At 49.9% G+C, this 25,330-nt stretch overlaps 1 protein-coding gene and 1 long non-coding RNA gene across 5 annotated transcripts in view; one reads left to right on the top strand and one right to left on the bottom strand.

Annotated features, from left to right (window-relative positions):
* Positions 1-680, bottom strand: part of LOC139281014 (uncharacterized) — a 36,584-nt gene extending 35,904 nt beyond the window's left edge. The window contains exon 1 of the long non-coding RNA XR_011596809.1: positions 595-680. This is a non-coding gene — a long non-coding RNA (uncharacterized lncRNA). The remainder of the gene's footprint in view (positions 1-594) is intronic.
* Positions 1-25,330, top strand: part of abca3b (ATP-binding cassette, sub-family A (ABC1), member 3b) — a 188,672-nt gene that overhangs the window by 54,103 nt on the left and 109,239 nt on the right. For all 4 annotated transcript variants that reach the window (XM_070900872.1, XM_070900871.1, XM_070900873.1 and 1 more), the window contains 4 exons: positions 15,730-15,895; positions 17,290-17,549; positions 21,279-21,395; positions 24,132-24,252. In XM_070900872.1, coding sequence (XP_070756973.1) covers positions 15,730-15,895; positions 17,290-17,549; positions 21,279-21,395; positions 24,132-24,252 — 664 coding nt within the window. The remainder of the gene's footprint in view (positions 1-15,729; positions 15,896-17,289; positions 17,550-21,278; positions 21,396-24,131; positions 24,253-25,330) is intronic.

The raw sequence follows: 25,330 nt of genomic DNA, 5'->3' as shown, positions 1-25,330 counted from the left end.
TGTGGGAGACACTCCTTACCTGGTCATCCAGGTATATAAAGGGAGGTCCCACGCAGGGTCATCACTCCTTGGTCCTGTGAATAAAGATTCAGGTCATAGAGTGACCTTGTCCATAGAATGTGCCTCGTGTGGGTTTTGTGCCATTGAGTAAGGACTTTACACATATATTGGAAGGTTTTCTTTAATCGCTAAATATTTAGTGAGCATGTTGTGTTTTATTTTGATGTAAGTAGGATTTATTGCAGAAGGAGCTCACATTCACCCTTTGAGTTCCTGCAGCAGATGTTCAGACTTGAGCGTGAAACTCTCCTGCCTCAGGAACGAGATGCTGTTCCGTGACCTCTTGCACTCTGGTTTGTAAAAGGAGTTGGTGTCGGGTGTGGGGTGATTAAATCCTGGAGAGTGGGACCAGCATTCTCCGTGAATTGCTACAGTTCATGTCACTGTGGGGGAAGGCACACTACCGTACGTATGCTCGGAGTAACTGTACTAAGTCTCCCTTCTGCACATGTGTCTGCCGACGCGTGCGCAGAAACAAAAGTTAGGACAAATATCACCGACTCCGCCCCGCTACCCAGTGCAATTCCTACTAACCCTTTTCTGCGTATGCGGCCAACACCACGTTGCCTCCGATGCATTCAGCAGGAGGCCCGAGCAGCCGAGCGCATCTTCCGAGGTGTCCCAAGCAGGCCCCGAGCCTCCCGCAGCGCCGAGCCCGAGCATGCCCTGAGCCTCTCGCAGCGCCGAGCCCCGAGCATGCTACAGCGCCGAGTCCTGAGCATGCCCAGAGCCTCCCGCAGCGCCGGGCCCCGAGCGGGCTGCGGCCCTCCCACAGCACCAGGGAGAGCGAGAAGCGGGGAAAGAGCTGGTGGAGGAGAGAGAGAGAGCGAGCGAGCGAGCTTCGGGGGGGAGGAGAGAGAGAGAGAGAGAGAGCGAGCTCCCTTGAAGGGGGGGGGGGGAGGAGAAGAGAGCGAGCTTGGGGCGGGGGGAGAGAGACGAGATTGGGGAGGGGAGAGAGAGAGAGCGAGCTTGGGAGGGGGATGAGAGCGAGCTTGGGTGGGGGGGAGAGAGAGAGAGCGAGCTTCTGCGGGGGGGGGGGAGAGAGCGAGCGAGCTTGGGTGGGGAGGGGGGAGAGAAAGAGTGAACTTGGGGGGAGAGAGAGCAAGCTTGGGGTGGGGAGAGAGAGAGCTTGGGGGGGGGGAGGAGAGAGAGAGAGCGAGCTTGCGGGGGGGGGGTGGTGGTGGAGAGAAAGCGAGCTTGGGGCGGGTGGCGGAGAGAGAGCGAGCTTGGGTGGGGGGGAGAGAGAGAGAGCGAGCTTGGGGGGGGGGAAGAGAGAGAGCGAGCTTGGGGCGAGAGAGAGAGAGCAAGCTTGGGGGGAGAGAGAAAGAAGAGCGAGCTTGGGTGTGGAGAGAGTGAGCTTGGGGGGGGAGAGAGAGAGTGAACTTGGCGGGGGGTGGGAGAGAGCGAGCTTTGGGGGGGGAGAGAGAGTGAGCTTGGGGGGGGGAGAGCAAGCTTGGGGGGGGGAGAGAGAGAGAGAGCGAGCTTGGGGGGGGGGGAGAGAGAGCGAGCTTGGGGGGGGGAGAGAGAGAGAGAGCGAGCTTGGGGGGGGGGGAGAGAGAGAGAGAGCGAGCTTGGGGGGGGAGAGAGAGAGAGAGAGCGAGCTTGGGGGGGAGAGAGAGAGAGAGCGAGCTTGGGGGGGGTGGAGAGAGAGCGAGCTTGGGGGGGGTGGAGAGAGAGCGAGCTTGGGGGGGGAGAGAGAGCGAGCTTGGGGGGGGGAGAGAGAGCGAGCTTGGGGGGGGGGGGAGAGAGAGAGATAGTGAGCTTGGGGGGGAGAGAGAGAGAGTGAGCTTGGGGGGGGGGGAAGAGAGAGAGAGAGTGAGCTTGGGGGGGGGAGAGAGAGAGAGCGAGCGCGAGCTTGGGGGGGGAGAGAGCGAGCGAGCTTGGGGGGGGGGAGAGAGAGAGCTTGGGGGCGGGGGAGCGAGCGAGCTTGGGGGGCGGGGGAGAGAGAGATTGAGAGCGAGCTAGGGGGGGTGGAGAGAGCGAGCAAGCTTGATGGGGTGGAGAGAGAGAGCTTGGGGGGCGGGCAGACAGAGAGAGCGTGGGGGGGGTGTGGAGAGAGAGCAAGAGCTTGGGGGGGAGAGAGAGTGAGCTTGGCTGGGGGGTGGGAGAGAGAGCTTGGGGGGGGGGAAGAGAGAGAGAGTGAGCTTGGCGGGGGGGGTGGGAGAGAGTGAGAGCTTGGGGGGGGGAGAGAGAGAGAGAGAGTGAGCTTGGGGGGGGGAGAGAGAGAGAGCTTGGGGGGGGGAGAGAGAGAGAGAGAGCGAGCGAGCTTGGGGGTGGGAGAGAGAGCGAGCGAGCTTGGGGGTGGGAGAGAGAGCGAGCGAGCTTGGGGGTGGGAGAGGGAGAGAGAGCTTGGGGCGGGGGGAGAGAGCGAGCTTTGGGGGCAGAGCTTGCGGGGGGAGAGAGAGAGTGAGCTTGGGGGGGAGAGAGAGTGAGCTTGGGGGGGAGAGAGAGAGAGCTTGGGGGGGGGAGAGGGAGAGAGAGTGAGCTGGGGGGGGGAGGGAGAGAGTGAGCTGGGGGGGGGAGGGAGAGAGCGAGCTTGGGGGGGAGAGAGAGAGAGAGTGAGCTTGGGGAGAGAGAGAGAGTGAGCTTGGGGGGGAGAGAGAGAGTGAGTTTGGGGGGGGGAGAGCGAGAAGCGGGGAAAGAGCTGGTGGAGGAGAGAGAGAGAGCGAGCGAGCGAGCTTCGGGGGGGAGGAGAGAGAGAGAGAGAGAGAGCGAGCTCCCTTGAAGGGGGGGGGGGGAGGAGAAGAGAGCGAGCTTGGGGTGGGGGGAGAGAGACGAGATTGGGGAGGGGAGAGAGAGAGAGCGAGCTTGGGAGGGGGATGAGAGCGAGCTTGGGTGGGGGGGAGAGAGAGAGAGCGAGCTTCTGCGGGGGGGGGGGGGGAGAGAGCGAGCGAGCTTGGGTGGGGAGGGGGGAGAGAAAGAGTGAACTTGGGGGGAGAGAGAGCAAGCTTGGGGTGGGGAGAGAGAGAGCTTGGGGGGGGGAGGAGAGAGAGAGAGCGAGCTTGCGGGGGGGGGGGGGTGGTGGAGAGAAAGCGAGCTTGGGGCGGGTGGCGGAGAGAGAGCGAGCTTGGGTGGGGGGGAGAGAGAGAGAGCGAGCTTGGGGGGGGAAGAGAGAGAGCGAGCTTGGGGCGAGAGAGAGAGAGCAAGCTGGGGGGGAGAGAGAAAGAAGAGCGAGCTTGGGTGTGGAGAGAGTGAGCTTGGGGGGGGAGAGAGAGAGTGAACTTGGCGGGGGGTGGGAGAGAGCGAGCTTTGGGGGGGGAGAGAGAGTGAGCTTGGGGGGGGGGAGAGCAAGCTTGGGGGGGGGAGAGAGAGAGAGAGCGAGCTTGGGGGGGGGGGAGAGAGAGCGAGCTTGGGGGGGGGAGAGAGAGAGAGAGCGAGCTTGGGGGGGGGGAGAGAGAGAGAGAGCGAGCTTGGGGGGGGAGAGAGAGAGAGAGAGCGAGCTTGGGGGGGGAGAGAGAGAGAGAGCGAGCTTGGGGGGGGTGGAGAGAGAGCGAGCTTGGGGGGGGTGGAGAGAGAGCGAGCTTGGGGGGGGGAGAGAGAGCGAGCTTGGGGGGGGGGGAGAGAGAGCGAGCTTGGGGGGGGGGGGAGAGAGAGAGATAGTGAGCTTGGGGGGGAGAGAGAGAGAGTGAGCTTGGGGGGGGGGAAGAGAGAGAGAGAGTGAGCTTGGGGGGGGGAGAGAGAGAGAGCGAGCGCGAGCTTGGGGGGGGAGAGAGCGAGCGAGCTTGGGGGGGGGGAGAGAGAGAGCTTGGGGGCGGGGGAGCGAGCGAGCTTGGGGGGCGGGGGAGAGAGAGATTGAGAGCGAGCTAGGGGGGGTGGAGAGAGCGAGCAAGCTTGATGGGGTGGAGAGAGAGAGCTTGGGGGGCGGGCAGACAGAGAGAGCGTGGGGGGGGTGTGGAGAGAGAGCAAGAGCTTGGGGGGGAGAGAGAGTGAGCTTGGCTGGGGGGTGGGAGAGAGAGCTTGGGGGGGGGGGAAGAGAGAGAGAGTGAGCTTGGCGGGGGGGGGTGGGAGAGAGTGAGAGCTTGGGGGGGGGAGAGAGAGAGAGAGAGTGAGCTTGGGGGGGGGAGAGAGAGAGAGCTTGGGGGGGGGAGAGAGAGAGAGAGAGCGAGCGAGCTTGGGGGTGGGAGAGAGAGCGAGCGAGCTTGGGGGTGGGAGAGAGAGCGAGCGAGCTTGGGGGTGGGAGAGGGAGAGAGAGCTTGGGGCGGGGGGAGAGAGCGAGCTTTGGGGGCAGAGCTTGCGGGGGGAGAGAGAGAGTGAGCTTGGGGGGGAGAGAGAGTGAGCTTGGGGGGGAGAGAGAGAGAGCTTGGGGGGGGGAGAGGGAGAGAGAGTGAGCTGGGGGGGGGGAGGGAGAGAGTGAGCTGGGGGGGGGGAGGGAGAGAGCGAGCTTGGGGGGGAGAGAGAGAGAGAGTGAGCTTGGGAAGAGAGAGAGTGAGCTTGGGGGGGAGAGAGAGTGAGCTTGGGGGTGAGAGAGGGAGAGAGAGTGAGCTGGGGGGGGGGGAGGGAGAGAGTGAGCTGGGGGGGGGGAGGGAGAGAGCGAGCTTGGGGGGGAGAGAGAGAGAGAGTGAGCTTGGGGAGAGAGAGAGAGTGAGCTTGGGGGGAGAGAGAGAGTGAGTTTGGGGGGGGGAGAGAGAGAGAGCGAGCTTGGGGGGGAGAGAGAGAGAGAGAGAGAGCGAGCTTGGGGGGGAGAGAGAGAGAGAGAGAGAGCGAGCTTGGGGGGGAGAGAGAGAGAGAGCGCGAGCTTGGGGGGGGAGAGAGCGAGCGAGCTTGTGGGGGGGGGAGAGAGCTTGGGGGTGGGAGAGCGAGCGAGCTTGGGGGGGGGGGGAGAGAGAGCTTGGGGGCGGGAGAGCGAGCGAGCTTGGGGGGCGGGGGGGAGAGAGAGAGCAAACTTGGGGTGGGGGGAGAGAGAGCCTGGAAGGGGGGGGGGGAGAGGGAGAGAGCCTGAGGGAGAGAAAGAGAGCCGGGGTGGGGTGGGGGTGAGAGAGAGAGAGAGAGATCTTGTGGGAGGGAGGGGGGGGCGGTGTGGGGAGAGAGAGAAACGGAGAGGATCGGAGTGGAGAGAGGGAACTCAGAGAAGACGGATCACGTTCTTCCAACTCCTTGCTGCATGTAAGTTCGGTGCGTGTGTTACAAGGGACATCGTTGGGGTGGGTGAAAGACATAAGTCTTCACTTCGTACCCAATAAACCTGTTAACAATCCGCACACAATGCTCCATCTATGGTGGGGGGGCGGGGGGGGGGAGGTCTTGCGCTTGGGTAAAGGACTTCGGCTGTGTGAAGTAGTACATGTGCTGGGGTAAGGTATTCAGCTGGCGGAGGCAGCACTTGCGCTCGTATAAGGTACTTCAACTGGGGGAGGATTGCACTTGCGCTGAGGTAAGGGACTTCAGCTGGAACTTGGTTGGGGGAAGCAGCACATGTGCTGGGATAAGGGACTTTGGCTGGAACTTGGTGGTTTTTGGGGAGATCTATCCTCTGGCTTCTGAAGTCAAAATGGATCGAATTACAAATTGGAAAGTATCATGTATGTACTTTTGGGATCACCAACCTCTAGATGGTGTCACTGTTGGAGGCCATTGGGCTGCACGCACGTGTGTGCAGTCCAAGTATAAAAAACCAGCCATTTTGTATATTAGTCACCTTGGGCCTTAATAAAGCAGAGCCAAGGTCATACCTCTTGGAGTTAAACAGTACTCAGTCTAACAGTTATTGAATACACAACATTTGGCGACGAGGCAACAAGAACCTTTGCATGCAAAAATGAGCACAATGGGATTGTTGGTGCGATTTGTGGAAGGAGAAGATTGGGCAGACTTTGTGAGCCATTTGAGCCAGTTCTTCATGGCCAACAAAATGGAGGAGGTCGGCGACACAGATCGGAGCCGAGCGGTGTTCCTCAAAGTTTGCGGTCCAAAAATTTATGGTCTGATAAAGAATCCACTCCTGCCTATGAGTCCAACAGAGAAGACGTATGAAGAATTATGTACACTGGTACAGGACCACCTTAAGCCAGACGCAGGCACCATCATCTCGAGATACAGATTTTACACGCAAGTTCGCTCAGAGGGCCAAAATGCGGCGGAATTCGTTGCCGACCTGAGACGCCTAGCAGGACCGTGTAAGTTCGGGACTGTGTTGGCAGACATGCTGCGGGACGTCTTTGTAATCGGCATCAACCATGAGGTGATCCTGCATAAACTACTGGCGGTGGAGACGTTGGACTTGAACAGGGCTATCACGATCGCTCAGTCATGCATGACGACGGATAGAAGTCTAAAGTAGATGTCAGTGAAAAATTGAAACTTGGCAAGTACTGTAAATATGATTGATTCGGCAGAGTGGCACATGGCAGGGCCTACCCGACTGCGTACGCGAAACCTGTGGCTGCCCAAAGTCCGCCAGTGGGAATGCATCCGATTTCTCTGTTGGCGTTGTGGGGGAAATCACCGGCACCAGCAGTGCTGATTTAAGCAATATAGTTGCAAAGGCTGTCTGAGAGTGGGGCATCTCCAGCGCAAGTGTCGCAGATGAGCAAGCGTGCTACGACACACCGCATTGAGGATGATGGTCAGACTAGCGCAGATCCGGATACGCAATCCGAGATACCAGAGGAGGAAGTGTATGGACTGTACTCGTTCCTAACTAAGAGCAAACCGATAATGATCAACGTGAAATTTAATGTGGTGCTGGTATCGATGGAACTGAACATGGGGGCGAGTCAATCGATAATGAGCCAGGGGGCATTCGACAAGCTGTGGGATACCAAGGCTGTGAGGCCCAGGCTGAGTCCAGTCAATGCCAAGTTGCGCACGTACACCAAAGAACTCATGACAGTGATTGGCAGTGCCACAATTAAAGTGTCATATGACGGTGCAGTTCCCGAGTTGCCGCTATGGATTGTCCCAGGCAATGGCTCTGTTCGGCAGGAACTGGCTTAAAAAAAATCAGATGCAATTGGAATGACATCAAGGCGTCGTCGTCGGAGAAAGATACATGTGCCCAAGTACTGAGCAAGTTCCCCTCGCTGTTCGAACCAGGCATCGGCAACTTCACAGGAGCCAAGGTGCAGATCCACGTGGACTCGGATGCAAGACCCGTCCATCATAAAGCTCGGGCAGTGCCGTATATGATGAAATTGAACTGGACACTCCAGCGTGAAGGGATCATATCACCGGTTGAATTTAATGAATGGGCCAGCCCCATTGTTCCTGTGCTGCAAAGTGATGGCACAGTCAGGATCTGTGGAGACTACAAGGCTACGATCAACAGAGTTTCGAAACAGGATCAGCACCCATTACCGAAGGCTGATGACTTGTTTGCAGCGCTAGCTGGGGGGAAGTCGTTCACCAAACTGGACTTGACGTCAGCCTACATGACACAGGAGCTGGTCGTGATGTCGAAGAGACTTATGTGCATTAACACACATAAAGGACTATTGATTTATTACAGGTGCCCTTTTGGAATTCGCTCAGCTGCAGCAATATTTCAGAGGAACATGGAGAGTCTACTGAAGTCCGTTCCCAGAATCTTCGTGTTCCAAGATGACATCCTGATCACAGGTCATAACTCCGAGGAACATCTGAACAACCTGGAAGAGGTTCTACATCGTCTGGACAAAGTGGGACTCAGACTGAAATGCTCGAAGTGCGTCCTTCATGGCACCAGAGGGCGAATTCCTGGAGAGGAAAATTGCTGCTGACGGCAATCGGCCCACGGACGCAAAAACCAAGGCCATCAAGAATGCACCCAAACCGCAGAATGTGATGGAGCTGCGTTCATTCCTGGGTCTACTCAATACTTTGGTAACTTCCTACCTAAATTGAGCACCTTATTAGAACCACTGCACATGCTGCTAAGAAAAGACGACAACTGGGTGTGGGGTGCGTCTCAGACAGAGCTTTTGAGAAAGCCACTAATCTGCTTCGCTCTAACAAGCTGCTGGTACATTATGACCCATGTAAACGTTTAGTATTGGCCTGTGATGCTGCGTCATATGGAATTGGTTGCATACTCCAACAAGCTAATGAGTCGGGTAAACTTCAACCAGTCGTGTATGCTTCAAAAGATTTGTCTAAAGCGGAAAGAGCCTACAGCATGGTAGAGAAAGAAGCACTAGCCTGTGTGTATGGGGTTAAAAAGATGCATCAGTACCTGATTGGTCTTCGGTTTGAACTGGAGACAGATCACAAGCCGCTCATTTCACTGTTCTCTGAAAACAAAGGTATTAATACCAATGCTTCATCCCGCATCCGGAGGTGGGCGCTGACATTATCCGCTTATGATTGTCATTCGCCATAGACCTGGCACTGAGAATTATGCCGATGCTTTGAGACGTCTGCCGTTGCCCACACCGGAGGTGGAAACGCCACAACCGACGGACCTATTGTTAGTTATGGATGCTTTTGAGAGTGAAGGAACCCCTGTCACGGCTCAACAAGTTAAGACCTGGACCAGCCAGGACCCGATTTTATCGGTGGTGAAGAGTTGCATCCTCAAAGGTGATTGGTCTGCCATACCCAAGCAAATGTGCGAGGAGACCAAACCTTACATTCGTCGCAAAGACGAACTATTTATTCAGTTGAATTGTATACTGTGGGGCAATCGTGTTATGCTCAAAAAAGAGAGAGAGAAATTTGTATGTGAGCTACATAGCACACATCCCGGCATTGTAATGATGAAAGCCATCGCCAGGTCTCATGTATGGTGGCCAGGAATTGACTCTGAGCTGGAATCATGTGTGCATCAGTGCAACACTTGCATGCAGCTCAGCAAAGCACCAGCGAAATCAACGCTGAGTCTGTGGTCGTGGCCGTCCAAACCATGGTCCAGGTTCCACATAGACTTTGCAGGTCTCTTCCTGGGGAAGATGTTTCTAGTTGTGGCGGATGCATATTCGAAGTGGATAGAGTTGTATAATCATGTCATCCAGCATATCCACAGCTACCATTGAGAATCTCAGTGTCATGATCGCGACACATGGACTGCCTGACATCATTGGATATATTCAAGAAGGGGTTAGATATGGTCCTTGCGGCTAAAGGGTTCAAGGGGTATGGAGAGAAAGCAGGAACAGGGTACTGAAGCAATGACCAGCCATGATCTTATTGAATGGTGGTGCAGGCTCGAAGGGCCGGATGGCCTACTCCTGCACCTATTTTCTATGTTGTCAGCGACAACGGATCGTGCTTCACTGGTCAGGAGTTTCAAGAGTTCGTGAAACTCAATGGTATCAAACATGTAAGGCCAGCACCGTTCAAACCTGCATCCAATGGGTAAGCAGAACGTGCTGTCCAAATCTTAAAGCAGAGTATGAAACAAGTAACCCAAGGGTCACTGCAGACCCGCCTGTCATGCATACTGCTCAGTTCCAGGACAAGACCACACAAGCTTACCGAGGTCTCGCCTGCTGAACTAATGATGAAGAGGTCTTAAGACCAAGCTATCTCTTGTACACCCCGACTTGAATAATCATGTTGAATATAAAAGACAAAGTCAGCAAGGGTATCACGATCGCGCAGCTGTGTCACGCAATATTTCTGTAAATGATCCTGTATATGTTCTGAACTATGGTCAGGATCCCAAGTGGATCGCTGGTACTGTCATGGCCAAGGAGGGCAACAGAGTATTGTCAAGCTCAAAAACAGGCAAACATGCAGGAAACATATGGATCAAACAAAGCTGCGGCACACAGACGAACCGGAACAGTCGGAGGAAGAGACAATCGACGACCAACCAACCTACCCCCAGTCATCAGAGGACTCAGTGGTCATTAGTGAATCGGGACTTTCAGTCACTGACATGTTCAATGAAAATGGACTTTCAATCACTGACATGGCCATTGCCACACCCACCAGGTCAGCCACCAGTCACAACAGACTCTGAACACTCACCCAAGGCTGGAGTTGAACTGAGATGGTCAACCCGGAAGCGTAAAACACCGGACCGCCTCAATTTGTAAAAGACTGTGTTAATATCTCAGAGGGGGATATTGTCATGTATGTACTTTTGGGATCACTAGCCACTAGATGGCATCACTGTTGGAGGCCAAGTATAAAAGGCCAGCCATTTTGTATATTAGTCACTTTGAGTCTTAATAAAGCGGAGCCAAGATCATACCTCTTGGAGTTAAACAGTACTCAGTCTAACAATTATTGCATACACAACAGAAAGTCAGTCAGAACTTGTGCTGGGCGGTTCCAGTTGCACATTCCAGAGGAACTTCAGGGTGTGGCTTATCCTCCAAGGGGACCAATCAGCAATAGGTTATGTGAAAATGGAGAGCCAATCAGAAAAACGGCTGCCTTTCAGTTAGTACAAATAGATGCAGCCACGTATGTTACAGTGAGCCCTGTCGAGCTGTAGCTCACAACACTGGTGGCCTTGCTGAATAGGAACGCCAACTAATAGTGGTTTCCTGGAGTATATAAGGGATGGTTTTCTAGACCAATATGTCGAGGAACCAGCTAGAGAGCTGGCCAACCGAGCTGGGTGTTGTGTAATGAGAGAGAATTAAGTGGCAATCTTGTTGTGCGAGGCCCCTTGGGGAAGAGTGACCATAATATGTAGAATTTTCATTAAGGTGGAGAGTGACACAGTTAATTCAGAGTCTAGGGTCCTGAACATAAAGAAAGATAACTTCGATGGTATGAGACATGAATTGGCTAGGATAGACTGGCGAATGATACTTAAAGGGTTGACGGTGGATAGGCAATGGCAGACATTTAAAGATCACATGGATGAACTTCAATAATTGTACATCCCTGCCTGGCGTAAAAATAAAACGGGGAAGGTGGCTCAACCGTGGCTAACAAGGGAAATTAGGGATAGTGTTAAATCCAAGGAAGAGGCATATAAATTGGCCAGAAAAAGCAGCAAACCCAAGGACTGGGAGAAATTTAGAATTCAGCAGAGGAGGACAAAGTGTTTAATTAAGTGGGCGGAAATAGAGTACGAGAGGAAGCTTGCAGGGAACATAAAAACTGACTGCAAAAGCTTCTATAAATATGTGAAGAGAAAAAGATTAGTGAAGACAAATGTAGGATTCAGGTGAATGTATAATGTGGAACAAAGAAATGGCAGACCAATTGAACAAATACTTCTGTCTTTACGAAGGAAGACACAAATAACCTTCCGAATGTACTAGGGGACAGTGGGTCTAGTGAGAAGGAGGAACTGAAGGATATCCTTATTAGGCAGGAAATTGTGTTAGGGAAATTGATGGAATTGAAGGCTGATAAATCCTCGGGGCCTGATAGTCTGCATCCCAGAGTACTTAAGGAAGTGGCCCTAGAAATAGTGGATGCATTGGTGATCATTTTCCAACAGTCTATCGACTCTGGATCAGTTCCTATGGACTGGAGGGTAGCTAATGTAACACCACTTTTTAAAAAAGGAGGGAGAGAGAAAACAGGTAAATATAGACCGGTTAGCCTGACATCGGTAGTGGGGGAAATGTTGGAATCAATCATTAAGGATGAAATAGCAGTGCATTTGGAAAGCAGTGACAGGATCGGTCCAAGTCAGCATGGATTTATGAAAGGGAAATCATGCTTGACGAATCTTCTGGAATTTTTTGAGAATGTAACCAGCAGAGTGGACAAGGGAGAACCAGTGGATGTGGTGTATTTGGACTTTCAAAAGGCTTTTGACAAGGTCCCGCACAAGAGATTGGTGTGCAAAGTCAAAGCGCATGGTATTGGGGGTAATGTACTGACGTGGATAGAGAACTGGTTGGCAGACGGGAAGCAGAAAGTCGGGATAAACGGGTCCTTTTCAGAATGGCAGGCAGTGACTAGTGGAGTGCCGCAGGGCTCAGTGCTGGGACCCCAGCTCTTTACAATATACATTAACGATTTGGATGAAGGAATTGAGTGTAATATCTCCAAGTTTGCAGATGACACTAAACTGGGTGGCGGTGTGAGCTGTGAGGAGGACGCTAAGAGGCTGCAGGGTGACTTGGACAGGTTAGGTGAGTGGGCAAAAGCATGGCAGATGCAGTATAATGTGGATAAATGTGAGGTTATCCATTTTGGGGGCAAAAACACGAAGGCAGAATATTTGAATGGCGGCAGATTAGGAAAAGGGGAAGTGCAACGAGACCTGGGTGTCACGGTTCATCAGTCATTGAAGGTTGGCATGCAGGTACAACAGGCGGTGAAGAAGGCAAATGGTATGTTGGCCTTCATAGCTAGGGGATTTGAGTATAGGAGCAGGGAGGTCTTACTGCAGTTGTACAGGGCCTTTGTGAGGCCTCACCTGGAATATTGTGTTCAGTTTTGGTCTCCTAATTTGAGGAAGAACGTTCTTGCTATTGAGGGAGTGCAGCGAAGGTTCACCAGACTAATTCCAGGGATGGCTGGACTGTCATATGAGGAGAGACTGGATCAACTGGGCCTTTATACATTGGAGTTTAGAAGGATGAAAGGGGATTTCATAGAAACGTATAAGATTCTGACGGGACTGGACAGTTAGATGCGGGAAGAATATTCCCGATGTTGTGGAGGTCCAGAACCAGGGGACATAGTCTTAGAATTAGGGGTAGGCCATTTAGGACTGAGATGAGGAGAAACTTCTTCACTCAGAGAGTTGTTAACCTGTGGAATTCCCTGCCGCAGAGAGTTGTTGATGCTAGTTCATTGGATATATTCAAGAGAGAGTTAGATATGGCCCTTACGGCTAAGGGGATCAAGGAGTATGGAGAGAAAGCAGGAAAGGAGTACTGAGAGAATAATCAGCCATGATCTTATTGAATGGTGGTGCAGGCTCAAAGGGCTGAATGGCCTACTCCTGCACCTATTTTCTATGTTTCTAATTAGGAGGGGGAAAATAGAGTATGAGAGTAAGCTTGCAGGGAACATAAAAACTGACTGCAAAAGCTTCTACAGATATGTGAAGAAAAAAAGATTAGTGAAGACAAATGTAAGTCCCTTGCAGTCAGAATCGGATGAATTTATAATGGGGAACAAAGAAATGGCAGCCAATTGAACAAATACTTTGGTTCTGTCTTCACTAAGGAAGACACAAATATGCTTCCGGAAATACTACGGGACCGAGGGTCTGGCGAGAAGGAGGAACTGAAGGAAATCCTTATTATTCAGGAAATTGTGTTCGGGATATTGATGGGATTGAAGGCCAATAAATCCCCAGGGCCTGATCGTCTGCATCCCAGAGTACTTACGAAGAGGCCCTAGAAATAGTTGATGCATTGATAATGATTTCCCAACATTCTATAGACTCTGAATCGGTTCCTATGGATTGGAGGGTAGCTAATGTAACCCCACTTTTTAAAAAAGGAGGGAGAGAGAAAACAGGGAATTATAGACCAGTTAGCCTGACATCGGTAGTGGAGAAAATGTTGGAATCAATTATTAAAGATGTAATAGCAACACATTTGGAAAGCAGTGACGGATCAGTCCTAGTCAGCATGGATTTATGAAAGGGAAATCATGCTTGACAAATCTTCCAGAATTTTTTGAGGATGTAACTAGTAGAGTGGACAAGGGAGAACCAGTGGATGTGGTGTATTTGGACTTTCAAAAGACTTTTGACAAGGTCCCACACATGAGATTAGTGTGCAAAAGTAAAGCACATGGTATTGGGGGTAATGTATTGACGTGGATAGAGAACTGGTTGGCAGGCAGGAAGCAAAGAGTCGGAATAAAGGGGTCCTTTTCACAATGGCAGGCAGTGACTAGTGGGGTGTCGCAAAGTTCAGTGCTGGGACCCCAGCTATTTACAATATACATTAATGATTTAGACAAAGGAATTGAATGTAATATCTCCAAGTTTGCAGATGACACTAAGCTGGGTGGCGCTGTGAGGGGGACGCTAAGAGGCTGCAGGGTGACTTGGACATGTTAGATGAGTGGGCAAATGCATGGCAGATGCTATATAATTTAGATAAATGTGAGGTTATCCACTTCGGTGGCAAAAACACAAAGCAGAATATTATCTGAATGGTGACAGATTAGGAAAAGGAGAGCTGCAACGAGACCTGGGTGTCATGGTATATCAGTCATTGAAAGTTGGCAAGCAGGTACAGCAGGCGGTGAAGAAGGCAAATGGCATGTTGGCCTTCATAGCAAGAGGATTTGAGTATAGGAACAGGGAGGTCTTACTACAGTTGTACAGGGCCTTGGTGAGGCCACACCTTGAATATTGTGTACAGTTTTGGTCTCCTAATCTGTGGAAGGACATTCTTGCTATTGAGGGAGTGCAGCGAAGGTTCACCAGACTGATTACCAGGATGGCAGGACTGACATATGAAGAAAGACTGGATCGACTAGGTTTATATTCACTGGAATTTGGAAGAATGAGAGGGGATCTCATAGAAACATACAAAATTCTGACAGGATTGGACAGGTTAGATGCAGGAAGAATGTTTCCGATGTTGGCGAAATCCAGAACCAGGGGTCACAGTCTGAGGGTAAGGGGTAAGCCATTTAGGACCGAGATGAGGAGAAACTTCTTCACTCAGAGAATTGTAAACCTGTGGAATTCTCTACCACAGAAAGTTGTTGAGGCCAATTCGTTAGATATATTCAAAAGGGAGTTAGATGTTGCCCTTACGGCTAAAGGGATCAGGGGGTATGGAGAGAAAGCAGGAATGGGGTACTGAAGTTGCATGATCAGCCAAGATCATATTGAATGGTGGTGCAGGCTTGAAGGGCTGAATGACCTACTCCTGCACCTATTTTCTACGTTTCTAACATCCTCCGCCAGCTCCCTGTTTTCTTACTTAAACCTCTTTGAAGTCGTCAACAACTCTGGAACATTCTTTACTGCCTCTTGGAGTCTGCCAGTTTTTGAAATCCCCTGAGGTTATTGTTATAAGTAAAAATTGTTCGAACTTCAGTTATTTTTCTCTTCGTTCACTTGCACATGGACCAGGAGCTGGAGCCGAGATCACAGTGTTCCTCAGAGGACTGTTCTGTCCTCGATTCCTTGCTAACAGGATGTCTGAAACTTCAAGCTAGAATGAAAGTATCCCTTGTGATGGTACTAGGCATAACTTCTGTTTCTGGAAACAGGGGTGGTATTGGGTGACCCTCGGGATCACAGTGTGAGGTACACTTCAGATGTATGTAGCTGTGGAAGGTAGAACTGGAGTTGGCTGGATTGCAGGGCACATGGACAACCCAAAATGTTACAGCACAAACAGATGGAGGACAGCACCTGGCCGCACTTGAAGACCTACACTACTCTCACCTCCACTGTTCTCAATTGGTTATCGCTGTATAAGGATATAATTGATATAATGGGATGGAATTTGGTCACCAAGCCAGTAATATAAACCTCTATGCGCTCCATTAATCTATCACCCAAATAGTTTCTCTGCTGTCGCCACAGTGTGAGTGTGTGTTTATTTAGATCAGACTGTTCAAACTGCATGGGCCATGGGAATCCTGGCCGCAGGAGCGTGAACAATCAGTCCCCTTGTGCTCTTCTTTCTTGCTTGCTGGTTTGTGCAGTGTGAATTTTCTGGGCTGGGAGGTTTGGAAATGTTCTGAACATTGCGCTTGGTGTTAAATCAGCATCAGCTGTTTTCAAATTAATGGGAACCTCGTTTGAGGAGATTGACCAGTTAAGCCCGTTGGTATGTTTTGGTGATGTTGATTGAGGGAGGAATGTTAGCCAGGACATATAGTTGTTAATTGTTGATTTTGTTTTTTTAGGTAAACTACAAACTGCGATTTAAATATAGGCCTCAGAATGCACCCCTTAAGCAATTCTATTCTCTCGATCCAAACCAAATTCGTGACTGGAGCACTCAGTTCCTTTTCCCACTGTTCCCGGTACCTGGGCCTCGTGAGCCGCGCTTCAATGATGGCGGCAATCCAGGTGAGCTATCAGTGCTGACCCTTCTACAGCTTCACTCATACAGGTGAGCAAGCCAGCTGGACAGAGAACTTGACATCTGGACAACCCTGTCCCGTGTCCTAATGGCATCAGTTGCAATTTATTTTGGGGTAGGGTGGGAGTGAAGTGTAGGTTTCTTCATCCTAGGAAGAGTGCGCGCAGGTTTTCGGCAGTGGGAGTTAAAATTCTTTGATGTGAGCTGCGTGCCACTCTCATTCAGCACTGCGGCACTTACCTGGAGTGTCGGCTTCATTTTTTGTTGGGTGTGGCACTCCGATTATCTCTTGTTATGCAGGTTCTGCCTTGTACCTGGCACTTATTTTTGGGAGGTTTGCCAAGCTGTTGCAAATCATTCTTCCTGTTGACAAGAGTTGGATCCACAACAAGGAAGATGTTGAGTTCTCTCTGGTTTCAGCTTTGTGGTTAAATGCTCCAGGACAAGCTCAGTTACTATTTTTGGTGCCATCAAATTGGCCTTGGCATTTCAGAATGAGATTGGCAGGACAGACTCCAGTGATAGCAAGCTCTGTCACTTCCCCCGCTGCTCCCCCTTCATGCCCAATGAAGTACTCTGAAGTGTAGTCACTGTTGTAATGTGGGAAACACGGCATCCAATTTCCGCACAGCAAGATCCCACAAACAGCAATGAGATAATGACCAGATAATTTGTTTTATTGGTGTTGGTTGAGGGATAAATATTGTCCAGAATACCGGGGATAGCTCCCTTGCTCTTCTTCATATAGTGCCCTGGGATCTTTTAGGTTCACTTGAGAAGGCAGGCATGGCCTCGGTTTAACGTCTCATCTGAAAGACGGCACCGACAGTGCAGCACTCTCTCAGTATTGCGCTTGGGCGTCGGCCTGGATTATGGGCTCAAGTATCTGGAGTGGGACTTGAGCCCACGACTTTCTCAGAAATGAGAGTGCTGACACCTGCATGCACTCATTTTAGTCGAAAAACCTTCCACACACTCGCACAATATCTCATGTGGATATGTGCTTAACATCTCTCACCATTCAGTAACCAAGGAGGTAAAGCACTCACAAGGATCAAAAACCACTTACACACTGCTTTTCGTCTTACCATTTTACCAATAAACGCACAGAATGGTTAAAGTTCATACGTAGCCGCTGTGCAAGCATGAATTATGAGATCACATGACCAGTGGCAATATCTAATGCTCATTTTTTATTTACTTTAACTATTAGCTACTGTAGTACAGGTATTACAATAATGAGTCCTAACAGTGAGTATCCTCATTATAATATGAATGTAATGAATTATAGCTGTGTTCTGGTAAAGCTTTAATATTTTCATGATATTCAATTTTGCACTGTAGTTTATGTGCTGTATTCGTGTGCTTTGGTTTTTCTAAGGCTATTACCGTGAGGGGTTTCTGGCGACACAACTAGCGACAGACAGAGCTATTATCCGTTACCATACCAGCAAGGCAGGAGTCGACTTGCTTTCGTCGTTGTCGTTCGAAATGCTGCGGTTCCCCTTCCCCCCCTACGTCGATGACCTTTTCGTTTTGGCAATCCAAACACAGCTTTCATTGATTATCATGCTGAGCTTCACCTACATAGCACTCAATATCACCAAAGCAATTGTCCTGGAGAAGGAAACCAAGCAGAAGGTAAAATGCAGTGTGCGCGTGAACGGGCACCTGTATGTGCATGCTTGTGGTTGGTTCAGAACGGAGTACTTCGTAAACAGAATGTAAAAGTTGGGAATTTGGTGAGAGTGGGAACTCGGGGCAGAGGTGGAAGGAGATGCTGTTTTTTGCCTCCAATGCTTGTGGTGGTTCGAGAAACCTTGAGGCAGTAAGTATTTAAAATTTTGTCCAGGATTTTAGTGCTTGATGCAAGTTAGTATGTAAACAAAAAACTTACAAAGGACTAAAAAGTAGATATAAATAATCTAGACTAAGATATGGCAAAGGAGGTTGTGGACTGCAGTATGTGGGAGTTTGTAGAGAGCCCCGATCGAACACGTCTGCAGTAGATGTCTCCATCACAAATCTCTCTGGAGTTGGAATGCAAGTAGGAGACACTCCAACACATAAGAGAGAGGGAGGAGTATCTGGACAGTTTGCTCCAGACTTTTGTTACACCTGGTAGAGAGGTGCAGGATCAGAATGGGGTTGGTGTGCAGAGTAAGGGGCTCCCAAGTGAAATAAAGAACGGCAATCCGCAAAAACTGATCTTATCCAACTGGCACAATGTACTTGCTACCTGTGAGGATAAGGATAAATATTGGTGGAAGGACACCAGAATATGACCATGGCACCTTGGAGCAGGAGACTGTTCAAACTGGGGAGGAGGAGGGAAGCATAATGTGGTAGTTGTAGGGGATTGTACTGTTGTGACAGGCTCTATCTGAACTGTGCTGGGACCAGGGTCCTGGCCGAAAGGATTAAAAGGGTGATCACGAAGACTTTAACCTCGTAAATGGAGGGAGAGGGCTCAGGTGGAAAAGTAGTATAAATAATAGTTCTAAAGCAAACGAAAGGGAACAGAGTAGAGTAATAGCTAACAATTGTGCTTTAGGCACTACAGGTAAAGGGAAAATTAAAAAATGTAAAGTAATGAAATCAGGAGAGAGAAATGAGATATGTGTGAGTAAAACATTAGAGCAGAAGGACAGGTTAGGGTGTGTGGCCCAAATAAATGTTCTTTAAAGAAACGCACAGAGTATAAGAAACAAATTTAATTAATTGCAGGTGAAAATTCAACATGCAGAGTATGACATGATAGCGATTACTGAGACATGGCTGCAAGATGGTCAGGACTGGGAACTGAATATACCAGGTATAAGGTCTACAGGAAAGTTAGGGGAAATGATAATGGGGAGGTGTAGCCTTAGTGATTAAGGATGAAATCACATCAATGATGAGAGGATATAACAAGAGGTAAGTAGACAGTGACTTTATAGGTAGAATTACGAAATAGATAAGGATTTAAGACTGTAGTGGAGTTGTGTATAGGTCCCTTGGTAGCAGCTGTGAAGCATTAGTTAGAATGTATAATAGACAAGCATGTCGTAAAAGCAGAGTGGTTTTAATGGAGGATTTTAACTTTCATATAGATTGGGATAAGCAGACTAGCACAAATCAGAAAGGTAGCGAATTTCTTGAGTATGTCCGGGATAATTTTCTGCAGCAATATGTCCTAAAGGCAACAGGGGACAAGCCATGTTAGATTTAGTAATGAGTAATGTGCCAGATTTAGTTAACAGCTTAACGGTGAATGAACATTTTTCCAATAGCGATCATAACATGATTGAGTTCAACGTAATGTTTGAAAGGGAGAAACGTGAATAAGCTACTAGAATTCTAGATTTAGGCAAGGCTGATTTCAATGCAGTGAGACAGAGTCTGTCCACAGTAAATTGGGCAAATCTGTTAATGGGTAAAAAGACAGATGTTCAGGAGAAGGTGTTCAAAAAATAATTGAATGTATCCAGAACCTGTTTATACCCCCGAGGGGCAAGAGCTCTACTTGCCAAAAAAACAGCCCTGGATGACTAAAGAGTTAAGGGACAGCATAAAACTCAAGGAAAAGGCATACAAAAATGCAAAAAATAGAACAGATCCTGGCGAATAGGGAAGATACAAAGAACAAAAGGTGCCAAAACAGATAGTAAGAACTACAAAAAGGGAGTATGAAGAGACACTTGCAAAGGATATTAAAATCAACACATTTCTTTAACAATTATATTAGGAAAAAGAGGGTGGTCAGGAGCAATGTGGGCCCCTTAAAAACTGATAACGGTGATATAAATGAAAATAAGGAAATGGCAGACATGTTGAATAATTACTTTGCGTCAGTATTTACAGTGGAAGAAAAGGATAAGGTGCCAGACATCTCAACTAAACTTACGATTTAATCGAGGATGGAGATTCACCAAAATTAAGAAACTTTAGCTGAAGTTGAAGCTCATGGAATTGAAGGCAAATTATTGACTTGGTTAGGAAAGTGGCTGAGCAGCAGGAGACAGAGTAGGGACAATGGGCAGGTACTCGAATTGGCAGGATGTGACTAGTGGTGTCCCATATGGATCTGTGTTGGGGCCTCAACTATTCACTGTATTTTTTCACAACTTAGATGATGGAATAGAAAGCCACATATCCATGTCAAAAAGATAGGTGGCGTTGCAAACAGTGTAGATGTAGATACACATACAGAGGCTGAACTCCAGGACATAGTTGACGTATTTACTGAGGCGTACGAAAGCATGGGCCTTACACTAAACATCCATAAGACAAAGGTCTTCCACTAGCCTGTCCTCGCCGCACAGCACTGATCTCCAGTCGTCAAGATCCACGGTGCGGCCCTGGACAACGTGGACCATTTCCCATACCTCAGGAGCCTCTTATCAACAAAAGCAGACATTGATGACGAGATTCAACATCGCCTCCAGTGTGCCAGTGTAGCCTTCTTCCGCCTGAGGAAAAGAGTGTTTGAAGACCAGGCCCTCAAATCTACCACCAAGCCCTGGTCTACAGGGCTGTAGTAATAGCTGCCCTCCTGTATGGCTCAGAGACAGGGACCATGTACAGTAGACACCTCAAACCGCTGGAGAAATACCACCAATGATGTCTCCGCAAGATCCTACATATCCCTTGGGAGGACAGACGCACCAACATTAGCGTCCTCGACCAGGCCAACATCCCCAGCATTGAAGCACTGACCACACTTGATCAGCTCCACTGGGCAGGCCATATTGTCCGCATGCCAGGCACGAGACTCCCAAAGCAAGCGCTCTACTCAGAACTCCTTCACGGCAAACGAGCCAAAGGCGGGCAGAGGAAACGTTACAAGGGCACCCTCAAAGCTTCCCTGATAAAGTGCAACATCCCCACCGACACCTGGGAGTCCCTGGCCAAAGACCGCCCTAAGTGGAGAAAGTACACCTCGAGTCTCATCGCCGAGAGCATGCAGAAATCAAGCACAGGCAGGGAACGAGCGTGCGGCAAATCTGTCCCACCCTCCCTTACCCTCAACGACCATCTGTCCCACCCATGACAGGGACTGTGTCTCTCGTATTGGACTGTTCAGCCACCTCAGAACTCATTTTAAGAGTGGAAGCAAGTCTTCCTCGATTCCGAGGGACTGCCTAAGATGATGATGATGATGATGCATACCGGTTGGTTAGATCATCAACATTTATTCTTTTCCTTCTATTTTTATCAGAATTGTAACATGTTTACTAAACTAGCACTGCTTAATAATAGTTTTGTGATATTTCTTTGTTCTGTAACGTTTAATTGCCATATCTTTACCAAATGAAGCCAGGATGCTGACTGTTGACGTGAGCTGGTAGACGGGTGGCTTTGATGGCCTATACCTTTGTTTTTTTTCAGGAGTACATGAAGATGATGGGACTCAGCAACTGGCTGCATTGGTTGGCGTGGTTTTTCAAGTTCTTCCTTTTCCTCACCATTTCAGTAACCCTCATGACTCTGTTGTTTTGTACAAAGGTATGTGGTTGTTTAAAGCCCTTGGTTTAGGGTTCGGCCATTTTCACTTGCCCTCCAGCTGAGAGTGTCTGGACTGCTCGTGTCGCAGTTGCCAGCCATGTCTCAGTGGGTAATGCTCTCATCTCGGAGCCAGAAGGTCACGGGTTCAAGTCTCACACTAGAGACTTGAGCACAACATCTAGGCTGACACTCCAATGCAGTACTGAGGGAGTGCTATACAGAGGTGCTGCCTTTTGGAAGAGGCGATGAGACGTTGAACCGAGAACGTAAAAGATGCTTTGACACTATTTTGAAGAAAGGTAGGGGAGTTCCCCTAGCCAATATTTATCCCTCAATCAACATTACTGAAAAAAACAGATTAACTAACACAATGCTGTTTGTGGGATTGTACTGTGTGGAAATTGGCTGCTGCATTTCTGACATTACAATATTGACTGCACTTCAAGTACTAAATTGGCTGTAAAGCGCTTTGGGACATCCTGACAGCGTGAAAGACGGGATAGAAATGTGTCTTTCTTTTCCTCCTTTCTTCTTTTGCTGATGTGCCTGCCTCGTTGACGCAGTGGGACACACCAGTGCCCAAGCACATCTTGCATGGTGGGGGAGACCTACTATATTCTCAGGCACCCTAGGAGCGAACAGGCCTTGGGCTGGGACCAGAAGCCTGAAGGATTACACATGGGTTCAGGTGCAGATATGGTCCTGGCTCACTTAACAACATCCTATTGTAACTTCGCAAAGTTTATATTCCCTTGATTCTAGAAGGTTGAGGGGTGATCTGATTGAGGTGTTTAAAATGTTAAAGGAATTTGATAGGGTAGATAGGGAGAAACTATTTCCTCTGGTGGGGCAAATCCAGAACAAGGGGGCATAAAATTAAAATTAGAGCCAGGCCGTTTAGGAACAAAATCAGAAAGCACTTTTTCACACAAAGGGTAGTGAAAATCTGGAAAGGCTGTGGATGCTGGGGGTCAATTGGAGCTTTTAAGACTGAGATCTTGAATGAGAGGGGATCTCATAGAAACCTTTAAAATTCTGACGGGTTTAGACAGGTAAGATGCAGGAAGAATGTTCCCAATGTTGGGTAAGTCCAGAACCAGGGGTCACAGTCTAAGGATAAGGGGTAAGCCATTTAGGACCGAGATGAGGAGAAACTTCTTCACCCAGAGAGTGGTGAACCTGTGGAATTCTCTACCACAGAATGTTGTTGAGGCCAATTCACTAAATATATTCAAAAAGGAGTTAGATAAAGTCCTTACTACTAGGGGGATCAAGGGGTATGGCAAGAAAGCAGGAATGGGGCACTGAAGTTGAATGTTCAGCTTTGAACTCATTGAATGGCGGTGCAGGCTCGAAGGGCTGAATGGCCTACTCCTGCACCTATTTTCTATGTTTCTATGTTAGTACTGATGGGGTTGGAGTGGGGTGGGGATAAGTGGATGCGGTTGGAATGGGGGGTGGGGGGGGGTTAGGGTCAGTGATGGGATTGAGTGAGGGAAGGTCTTTCAGTGATGGGGTTGTGAGGGTCTGTCAGTGATGGGGTTGGAGTTGTGAGGGTCTGTCAGTGATGGGGTTGGGGGAGGGAGGGTCTGTCAGTGATGGGTTGTGAGGGTCTGTCAGTGCTGGGGTTGTGAGGGTCTGTCAGTGATGGGGTTGGGGTTGTGAGGGTCTGTCAGTGATGGGTTGTGAGGGTCTGTCAGTGATGGGGTTGTGAGGGTCTGTCAGTGATGGGGTTGGGGGAGGGAGGGTCTATCAGTGATGGGGTTGGGGTTGTGAGGGTCTGTCAGTGATGGGGTTGGGGGAGGAAGGGTCTATCAGTGATGGGGTTGGGGTTGTGAGGGTCTGTCAGTGATGGGGTTGTGAGGGTCTGGCAGTGATGGGGTTGGGGGAGGGAGGGTCTGTCAGTGATGGGGTTGGGGTTGTGAGGGTCTGGCAGTGATGGGGTTGGGGGAGGGAGGGTCTGTCAGTGATGGGGTTGGGGTTGTGAGGGTCTGGCAGTGATGGGGTTGGGGGAGGGAGGGTCTGTCAGTGATGGGGTTGTGAGGGTCTGTCAGTGATGGGTTGTGAGGATCTATCAGTGATGGGGTTGGGGGAGGGAGGGTCTGTCAGTGATGGGGTTGGGGGAGGGAGGATCTGTCAGTGATGGGGTTGGGGGAGGGAGGGTCTGTCAGTGATGGGGTTGGGGGAGGGAGGGTCTGTCAGTGATGGGGTTGGGGGAGGGAGGATCTGTCAGTGATGGGGTTGGGGGAGGGAGGGTCTGTCAGTGATGGGGTTGGGGGAGGGAGGGTCTGTCAGTGATGGGGTTGGGGGAGGGAGGGTCTGTCAGTGATGGGGTTGGGGTTGGGAGGGTCTGTCAGTGATGGGGTTGTGAGGGTCTGTCAGTGATGGGTTGTGAGGGTCTGTCAGTGATGGGGTTGAGGGAGGGAGGGTCTGTCAGTGCTGGGGTTGTAAGGGTCTGTCAGTGATGGGGTTGGGGGAGGGAGGGTCTGTCAGTGATGGGGTTGGGGGAGGGAGGGTCTGTCAGTGATGGGGTTGGGGGAGGGAGGGTCTGTCAGTGATGGGGTTGTGAGGGTCTGTCAGTGATGGTTTGTGAGGGTCTATCAGTGATGGGGTTGGAGGAGGGAGGGTCTGTCAGTGATGGGGTTGGGTGGTGGGTTGCTTAGTCTGATGTTTTATTTGTGTTACAGTGAGTGGGTGAACCATGCACTTGTTCTTATAACCTGTGTTGCTTGGCAGATATTTAGTCACGGAGCAGTGCTGAACCACAGTGACCCGAGCCTGATATTTGTGTTTCTCCTGATCTTTGCATGTTCCACTATTTCATTCAGCTTCATGATCAGCGTTTTCTTCTCCCAAGGTACGTCTGCCTGAGTCTGTGGCAGAAACCGTGACAGCTGCTATTTATTGGATTCCATTTTTTTCTGCCTGTTGTTGCAAAATAAAATTTACTGCATAGAGATAGGTAGGAAGATTATAGTAATTTATTGTTTGTTTCGGGACTAGCTTCTTGACTGGCAGGTAGGAGCAGGAGTGCTTTACCCATTCGCAGGCTGTTAAGAGACGGATCCAAACACTGAGCCACATGGTGGTACCTCCTCAGTGTGGAGAACCATGAGATCTGATACCCCCATGGCATCTGTATTAAGGATCATTCTCTGGCCGTTTGATATTACGAGACTATACAGATGAATAGAACTGCATCGGGTGCCCTCCTTTGAGAGAGGAAAGATCCTTGTGCAGCTAACTGCAAATGACAAGTATAGAAGATGGCCAATCGGCCCATGGAACCCTGTGCCGGCTCTTTGAAAGAGCTATCCAATTCGTTCCACTTCTCTGCTCTTTCCCCACAGCCCTGAAAATGTTTCCCTTCAAGTATTTATCCGATTCCCCTTTTGAAAGTTACTATTCAATCTGCTTCCACTGCTCTTTCAGGCAGTGCGTTCCAGATCACAACTCGCTGTGTAAAAAAAAATCCTCACATCACCTTTGGTTCTTTTGCCAATGGGAAGAGACAACTGGTTTATGTGTTTTGATTCTTGTTTTATCTCAACTTCTCAGATTAATTTTGCACCAGCAGCAATGAGGCAGATGGGCCAGAGAGAAGCTGAGGTTCACTCGTCGTCCATTTCCTCGCTCCCCTTTCCGTGGCGATTGCTGGGTCTCCTCTAGACAACCTCGCATTGATCGCATGAGATACCAACCTTCCCTCCTCCCCCTGGGAGCATTGGCCAGTGCTGTAGCTGGCTGTGATATTTCTGTCAACGCCACTGATCCTTCCCATGACGCCTGCCTTCCTCCATCAAATGACTTTTCACTTGTATAACACACTCCAGCCACAATAAATAATATCAACACCAGAAACTCAAGTGGTTGAAAAGGAATCCTGCCAACCCACTCGACACTGTAGCACAGCCAAACCATAATCCAAGTAAACC

Source organism: Pristiophorus japonicus, chromosome 15 (assembly GCF_044704955.1).
Source record: "Pristiophorus japonicus isolate sPriJap1 chromosome 15, sPriJap1.hap1, whole genome shotgun sequence".
In the NCBI taxonomy this organism is placed as follows: domain Eukaryota; kingdom Metazoa; phylum Chordata; class Chondrichthyes; family Pristiophoridae; genus Pristiophorus; species Pristiophorus japonicus.
The sequence above is the reverse complement of the archived record's forward strand: the minus strand, read 5'-3'. Positions and strand labels throughout refer to the sequence as shown.